Source organism: Eretmochelys imbricata, chromosome 3 (genome assembly GCF_965152235.1).
Source record: "Eretmochelys imbricata isolate rEreImb1 chromosome 3, rEreImb1.hap1, whole genome shotgun sequence".
NCBI classification, from domain to species: Eukaryota; Metazoa; Chordata; order Testudines; family Cheloniidae; genus Eretmochelys; species Eretmochelys imbricata.
Genome location: NC_135574.1, coordinates 108000743 through 108009904, shown reverse-complemented (window position 1 = coordinate 108009904; position 9162 = coordinate 108000743). Strand labels below are relative to the sequence as shown.

At 39.6% G+C, this 9162-nt stretch overlaps 1 protein-coding gene across 1 annotated transcript in view; it reads right to left on the bottom strand.

The window, feature by feature from the left end:
* Nucleotides 1-1865: 1865 nt before the first annotated feature.
* VTA1 (vesicle trafficking 1) overlaps nt 1866-9162 on the bottom strand; it is an 82489-nt gene continuing 75192 nt past the window's right edge. The window contains exon 8 of the mRNA XM_077813141.1: nt 1866-3197. Coding sequence (XP_077669267.1) covers nt 3052-3197 — 146 coding nt within the window. The 3' untranslated portion in view covers nt 1866-3051. The remainder of the gene's footprint in view (nt 3198-9162) is intronic.

The following is a 9162-nucleotide window of genomic DNA, read 5'->3' as shown; positions in this document are numbered from 1 at the left end:
GCTGCTTGTTTCAGTGTCTGTGCCAGACTCCAATTAGGTTAATTGCACTCTACTTACCTAACTCCTCCCTGCATCAGCTGGATACAGCAACCTCACTGCTCCTAAACTGTTGCATAACATTCATGTAAACTTTTGAAATAGCTGCCATATTAAGCTAATCCCAGAAAAGGCCTTATTTCAGTGGAATATTCATAAATTGCAAAGTTCATCTGTTTGGATGAGAAGCACTAAATAGGAAATGATTTATTCATAGAGCAAAATGATTATTACAAACATCCATTTTTAAATATCTTTTTCTTTTGGCTGAACACAGTTGGGCCAAATTCTGCCTTCAGTTACATGGATGCAACACTACCTCTAATTAAGTCAACGGGAAGGGCACACAGAATTAGATTAGGTGTAGATGAAAAAAGGTAGGGTGCCAGCAGCTTATCTGTAGTAGCTGGCTTGTCAACAATAGCTAATTAAAAATAAGTCCCTGAAAGGGAAAGACCTTTTTTGTACCATAAAATGCCTTGATCCGTTTAAAAATATTAAAAGATTGGGTTTTGGACTTCAGCATTAGATTACTTTTGAATTTACAGGCAACAGAATATTAGAGGATTTCCTCCGGGGCGGGGGGAGGGGAATCCATACAAGCAGTTTAAGAAAAAAATGCTACCGAGACCCTCGCAAACAGCTTTGGAAACCTTTTAGTTCAACTCATTTTAAATTTCCATCCCTTTCGCAGACACCACCCTGAAATTGTCATCTGGTTGGAAAAGCTAGATGCCGCAACTGCTGCCCCTGTGGAACTGCCCGGGGCTGCTCCACTGATGATGCTCCTTGGAGACTTAACATATTACCTGTAACCTGCAGCCAGTCCTTCTCCTTCTTGAGCGACCTATAAATTCAGTGTATACTTCTACTCAATTATTTTCCTTCTAATCCATTGCACTGGCTCACTAAATTCTTCCAAGAGAAAACTTATTTTTAATTTAAAAAGCCCCGACTAACACTGTACTCATTTGAGAAACATTATTAAAACAAAGCGTAACATTTACTTAACGTATAAGTCAGACAAACAGCAAAACTTAGCTTCTTCCCTAGGGTACTCTGGGGCTTTATTCTTTAATATTTATAATTAGCTGTGTGAACCTAAGTCGAAAAGTGCTAGACCAAATTGTATACTTTTAAAATCATTTCTAGATTGCAACAGGTTTCTCTAGGTTGATAAGTCAACATATCATTTTTTCTTAAAATCCAGCTTTTCTAGTGACAATAAAATCCCTTCATATATATATAAAATGAAGGGATTCCATATATATGGAAGAATTTACCAATAGTTTTGTCTGATGGTGACAAGGGCTCGTTCAGCAAACTGAAGCATCTCTGACCTGCTTAAAGTACTATAATGAACCATGAGCTCATTGCCAAGAGCTACAAAAAGTTATTTGTCAGTAATGCTTCAGAATTGTTTGTTCTAAACTTGCAACAACGTCCCTTACACACACAAACATTGTTTAAGTTGGGATTCTTAGACGTGTAAGAATGAACTTGTTTTATGCGTTAATTTGTACTCAATTAAAATGCTTAAAAATATATTACAAATGATCACACTACCTTTTCAAACATGCTGTTGAACAGAGCTTGCAGTTTTAACTGGATGTGCTTTGCATACCAGATTTTACATACCATTAGGCTGCTTTTATGTACTTTAAATACCAGCTATATTTCCATCCCTGGAAAATAGTGTAGGCATGAACAGGTGTGCACATCTGATTTGGTATTTTGTAAAGAAAGACGTCTATCAGGTTTTACTGGTATTCAAAGATGTATTATACAAATAGACAAACTACATAGTGTACTCATTGAAGGCGATGATACTAATTTAAGAATCTTTTATTCATTTGTTTTTATACAGCATGGATGCAGTTTTAACAATCAATAGCTCCATAATTCCCCAGGACAAAAACTATAAAATGTTCAGAGTTCAAATTCCAAAATATTTTAATCAGTTCTGGAATCTCCAAAATCTCCACAAGAAAGTAAGCAGGGGAGGATACTAGCTCTGTCGCACTAACCATAGTGATGAACCTGAGCTGCAAAGTTTGGATCTAAACAGAGACTATGAAGGTGTCAAAGTCCAGGCATTTGGTTGAGGGGTCATTTGGCTGGTGAAAGAAATGGGGCAGCTGTGAAGCTTAAATCCACCGTGTTAGGATCTGGGCTTTGGGCTCATCTCTGGTTAACACTAGTACCACCTTCTTTTAACTATCCTTAATATAGAAAATTTAAATTGTCCATGCAAAATGAGTAACAGTTACCAGAATCAATACGTAGCCGTCAACACACACTCACACATATGTGAGGGGGAGGAAAAAGAACATCTAAATGTCTTTGCCCAACGCTTCAAGAAATGGACGTTCCAGTACAATAAATTATCAATTAAATCTCAGTATTCTTCTTTTCAAGCCTCCCACACCTTTAACTTGGTCTCAGATAATACCATAACAATTTAGTTGTATTTAAGTTGTATTTTTTAAAAAGGACTTTTCTGGATGTACATTAAGATCATTTCATGATCCATCCGGCCCCACACTCCTGCTATCTAAATTTCAGTAGAAAAGCCCTAATTTTTATTTCCAGTCCCAAAGCCATTTTTCATTTGAAATTTTATTAACAGTGATAAATTCAGACTCAATGAATGCTAGTAGAGCACATTACTTTGTTTTTCCAAAACAATAAAGAGAGATTCCATGTTTTTCCTTAAACACTCTAAATACTGTTGCATTAATTCTAACTCTTAAACAGTGTTCAGAGTGCATTCTCCAGTATCTTGATCACATCACTCCATCCATATGTTTCCAGTTCCACTGTGTGGAAAATGAAAACCGGTTGAGTTTGCTGATTAGTGCTACATCAGGGATCTAACACTGAGAAACAGATTTCATTGTCATGGTCAATGGAATTGAGAGCTTTCATGTAACTGTGTCCCCCTGATAGGCAGAAGGTAAAGTAATGGATTGTTAGTTCTTTAGGCAAAAGACATGAATCTGCTGGACAAAGGCGTCATTCTCTGCCTGTAGTCAGTAACTTGAGGGCCTTCTGTAGATTCTGCACAGCAGTGCTCACATCTTCATACTGCAAAGCACTGCCAGCATATTTGCAATATTTCTGAGCTCTGGCAAAGTCCTCTGGTGTCAAACGGACTTCCCCTGCAAAAAACAAGATAATTAAGAAGTAAAAATATAAGAAAATTCAGGGCTTTATCTCAGATCAAGCATAATGTTTTACTTAAAATGCTTTAAGTAGTCTGTTTATATGTTAACAAAGGGCATGAGAAGAAGTGCTGGTCCTACGCCGTTATTTTTAAGTTCATTTTCATGTATAATTCTCAGTTTCTTTGGTTCGTTCTAATATTATATGGGGACCTTCAAAATCTGGACATTTATGTGATCCAGTGCCTTTTATGAGTAAACCAATACCTTTGAGAAAGATCTGCCCTTTATCTGAGGTAGTTCAGAAGAGCTTTCAAATTATAGTAAGTTAACTGTATTCATGTTACAACCTGCGTGAAACAAGGACAGTGGCTTATGTGTTTATTGTGTAACTGCTTTACTCTCAGCATGGAATAATACACTCACAGCTGAAGCCATTCTCTCCGTGTCTGTATAACCTTCCAGATACAGAAACATCCCCTATTGAGATATTTGTGCAAATACTACATTTCTACTTTTACCTATTGAGGAACAGACTAAAGCATTTGTCCCAATATTATCAACATATCTGCAATATTTTCAGTTTTACATAATCAGAGAAAGCAAGATTGCTCTATTAATTCACCTATTTTTGTAATTTTGACAAACACCAGCCAAAAGCTTTTTTGTAACAAACCCGAACATTGATCTGTACAAACTTCTCAAACACACACACACGCTCCTACTTTTCAAACAGGTGTTGGAGATGTAAATCGTGATTCAGCAGACCAGCATGTGAATAGTCCCACTGATGTGCTTAAAGTTAAGCATGTGCTTAAATGCATTGCACTGAGGGCTTAACCAATTCAATGCAAGTTAAGGCTAACACTCATGTAGCCAATATAATTTAGGGCCCGATTCTGAAACCTGTGCTCATAATGAATAGTATATTTTACTCTGTAAATAATCCTACTTCTATCAATACTACTCAAGGTGAAAAACTGTGGTCCTTAGGGATCTTCTTTGTCATATTCATCAGAAAATTTTTGTTTAAAAACCATGTGTTATATTGGACATTAATATAAATTTATTTAATCCAGGGCTCCCATAACCACCTATTATATCAGGTCATAATATTTTAGTATTTAAAATGAATATTTATTTAGCATTCATTTCTTATACAATGGGGGTTTTAATAACAGAAAACCTGTTTAAACTCAGATATTGTAAACGTAATTCTTTGAATGTTTAAACATGAATATAAACATATGAGTTTTATCCTGTACAGTTCAGTTCAGCTGGATTTCCTTTTCTGAAACTCACCAACTGTGTAGTTGCTGATATTATGCAAATATTTACTTCATAATCTCATTTGTTTACTTATCAAGAATTGTTTCTAAGTACCCATTATATTTCCTCATCCATTTTTCCACTTTTAGGCAGCTGATTTGGGGCAAATAAAAAAAATGGGAAGATAGTAAATATTAAAAACTAAATATCTTTGTTCATTTTCTAATAAGAGCTAGGTATTATTAATTATTATTATTACTCCATTTTTCCAGGAAAATACATTTTATGGTTGCTGTGTTCTGTTTAAAGAAGTTAAATCTACAGTACACATTTTTTGTTTGTCAATTGATAGACATAGTTTAGTGGACAAAAGCTATATACAATTTTTAAAGCTTGTTTTAATATTTTTAATTTCAGTTTAACCTTCTTTGGATCTGATTCATATGTCCTGGATGAATAAGTACCAATGATTTTTCAGATGAATAAGTTAAATAATGTTTTAAGTATCTATATTACTGAAGATGGACAACATATATCAGCCAATCAAAGCAAATTATAAATGAGATTCTTTTGGGTTCAATTTTGTTATATGGCAAGAAGTTAGCATACACATAACAGCCAAATCCAGATGATAATTACTACTGTCATACAGTGCGGAAACATTTAGTATCATTGAGATTCATCAGTAAAACCAGGTCAGTGAAACAACCAGCCCTCCAAAACAAACAGCATATGACCAGGAAAGAAGCTCTTGAGATTTAATTTTATCCGAATTGAAATCACACTCCACACCCGCACCTACTTTCATCTTCAAAATATAAAGCCTGAGAAAGAATAGATGTTGAATATTCTGGCATCTGGCACCTGTCAAACCTGTAAGATTACTGTATGATGGCAGTGTACTTTAGTGAATCAGATGAGCCAGTTTACGCCTTTTTTAAAAATATACTCATACATACCTGGTATGTATACATTTGTCCATATTTATTAGCCTAAGTGACATTTAACTGAGTCAAACCAGTTAGGCTGAATTCCACCACCACACTGGGTTTGTGTGAAAAGTAAAAGAAGTAAAAGTATACGTTTGAAAAGTAAAAGAAGAACAAGTTCCCCTTAGACATTTTTTCCTTCATATTATGATGCCAAAAAAAACTAGAAAATCATTCTTTAAAAAATAGACACGGCATCATTCCAGTATTCAACTAATTTACTGGAACAAAGCCTAAATTAACCCACCTAATCTTATTTTTACAGCACCAGGTCTATTAATGTTTTGTTGGCATGAAGTCTTATATTTTATGACGCCTCCTTCAGATACCACCATATCAACACTTTAGGGAAAGGTTCTAGCAATTTTAATTTATAAACCAAAGTTTACCCAGTAAGGGCCTCATCCTATCAGGTTCCGAGCAGCCTCAGCTCCTGTTAAAGTCAGCATCTCACAATGGAGAGAGAGTATAGAAAAAAAGTCAACTGTAATTTTCCTGAAATACTTTAATAAAGTATTTACTTGGAAATGATGTGGAGAAAAACTACAATATTTGTAGTTATTTCAAAGCTGTCATTTAGATAGCCTGTCCATTTAGTAACTAATTAATTTCAACCTATATAATTTAAAGGCAAGAAAAATATTGACACACAGGAAAAGCTATGCTGTACCAATCCTGAAATAATATTAGTATAGTAGTTATATTCATTACTGAAATTTGATAGTCATTTGCAATCCAAAGCTAACTTCCACCAGCCATGATTCTTTCAGCTCAGCAATTAGGAACATGATGAAGGGCATTTTGAGGAGGGATAAGAAAATCATGTAGTGAGAAAGGAAAGCAGTTTTTGAAAGAAAAACAATTGATATTTTACACAATATCTGATTTATTATTTAATTTAAATTGCTACTCACAACTTGGACAAGTTTAGATAAATTGGTTTAAAACCACAGTTTTAATGAAACCAATGCACTGTGGTGTATAGGCAAGGCCTTAGATATAGTCCACAGAAAATCAAAGCTGTGACGGTGATTAAAATTATTAGTATGTGTTAGCAGTGCTTTAACCATTCTTTAAATATACGAACAATGCACTAATTGGAACCATAATTATTTAAAAATAGTGAAAGTTTCTTTTCCTATTAAAAAGAAACAGTTAAGATACTCAAAATGTAACTGAATTTTTTTTTTTACTGTATCACTTAAATTAATAGATTCAGATTCCAAGGCCAGAAAAGACCACTGTGATCATCTAGTCTGCTCTCCTATTTAACACAGACCATAGAACTTCCCCAAAATAATTCCTCCTAGAACATATCTTTTTTAAAAACGAGAAAAAATGGTTCCCTCCCCTTCGTAACTGTTGTTCTTTGAGATGTGTTGCTCATGTCCACTCCATTCTAGGTGTGCGTGCGCCCACGTGCATGGCTGTCAAGAGATTTTTGCCTTAGCGGCACCCGTAGAGCCAGCTGTGGTGCCCTCTAGAGTGCTGCGCTCATGCTGCAGTATATCAGGTACCACTGACCCACGCCCTCTCAGTTCCTTCTTGGAACAGAGGGGCAGGAGAGCGGGTAATGGAATGGACAGAAGCAACACACCTTGAAGAACAACAGTTATGAAACGTACGTAACCCTTTTCCCTTCGAGTGCTTGCTCATGTCGATTCCATTCTAGGTGACTTGCAAGCAGTATCAATGGAGGTAGGCTTGGAGTTCACTGTCGTGAGGCTTGTGGCACACTCTGCCAATGCCAGTGTTGTCTCGCGCCTGCTGAGTCATGCGTAGTGCGACACAAACGTATGAACGTATGGCCAGGTGGTGACCAGACAAATTTCTTGGATCAACACCTGTGCCAGGAAGGCTGCCAAAGACGCTTGCGCTCAAGTGGAATGAGCCGTCATGATTGCCGGCAGAGGCGCCTTCGCCAGCTTGTAGCAGTAGCGGATGCAGGCAGTGATCAAAAACGAGGTTTTCTGGCTGACACCGGGCAACCCTTCATCCTCCCTGCGACAGCAATGAATAATTGCGTTGATGTACGGAATGGCTATCAATGAGGCGGCCAGGGCCAGTCTGACATCCAGAGTATGCAGCCTGTGCTCCTCATCTGATGCATGAAGGTTTGGACAGAGGACGGGTGAGTAAATGTCTTGGCCGGCGTGGAACTGGGAAATGACCGTGGGCAGAAAAGCCGGGTGCAGACGCAGCTGGACTTTGTCCTGTAGAAGACAGTATAAGCTATGCTGTGAGCGCCCTGATTTTGAACACCGGCTGGGCTGAAGTTATAGCGACCAAGAAGGAGATCTTCCAGGAGAGAAGCAGAAAGGAGCTGGAAGCTAAGGGTTCAAAGGGGGGACCCATGAACTTTAAAAGCATAAGATTCAGGACTCACAGGGGGACCAGGTCCTGGATGTGCAGGTACAGATGCTCTAGACTCTTCAGAAACTGCACTGTCAGGGATGGGTGAAGATCGACCTGCCCTGAAGCGGAGGGCATAATGCCGAAAGGGCCGCCAGGTGTACCTTGACCGAAGACGACGACAAGCCCTGAAGCTTAAGATGCAACAAATAGTCCAGGACGTTCTGCAGTGGGGCTTCCTCCGGACGAATGTGCTTGTTTGAGGCTCAATATGTGAAGCGTTTCCACTTTGCTACATAGGTAGCCCTGGTGGAAGGCTTCTGCTACAGTCCAACAGGTCCTGCTGTGCAGCAAGAGCACTCCCGCTCACCCATACTTAGCCATGCAGCAGCCATGCCATCAGGTGCAGAGATGCCAGGTTTGGGTGCAGCAGATCCAGTCGGAGAGGTAACTGCAGTGGGTCGGTCACCAAAAGACCCAGCAGCATGCCGAATCAGTGCTGGTGAGGCCACACCGGGACTATCAGGATGACAGAGGCTTTGTCTTGCTTTACCTTTAGCAGGACCCTGTGGATAAGCGGCACCGGTGGAAAGGCGTACATCAGCGTTCCCGACCATGGAATCAGGAAGTCACCCGACAGGAATCCCTTGTCTCTGCCGTGCAGAGAACAGAATATGTGGCATTTCTGTTTCATCTGGATGCAAACAGGTCCACCTGGGGAGTTCCCCACCTTCAGAAGATCAGGCTGACCACCTCCGGATGGAGGGACCATTTGTGGCGAGACGAGATGGTCCTGCTGAGGTGATCTGCCAGGACATTCTTGGTTCAGGTAGGTGAGCGGCCACCAGATGGATGGCATGCCGCACGCAAAAGTTCCAGAGGCTTAGTGCCTCCCGACACAGGGCCGAAGACCTGGCACCGCCTTGCCTGTTCATGTAATACATTGCAGCCATATTGTCTGTGAGGATCTGCACCACCTTGCCTCTCAGGTGGAGCAAGAATGCCTGACAGGCCAGGCGCACCGCCTTGAGCTCCCTGACATTGATATGAAAGGCTACATCGTTCTGCATCCAGCAGCTGTGGGTGTTGAACTAGCCCAGGTGGGCCCCCCAGCCCAGGTCCGATGCGTCCAAGACCAAGGTGAGCGATGGTGCTGGGGACAAAAAGGGAACTCCCGGAAACACTGACTTGGGGTCTAACCACCAGTCCATGGATGAGAGGATGTGGTTCGGTACTGTGACCACTCGGTCCAGGGGATGCCTGCTGGGAACGTAAACCATTGCCAGCCACGTCTGCAAGGGTCATAAATGAAGCCGGGCATGACTGACCATGTATGTGCATGATGCCATGTG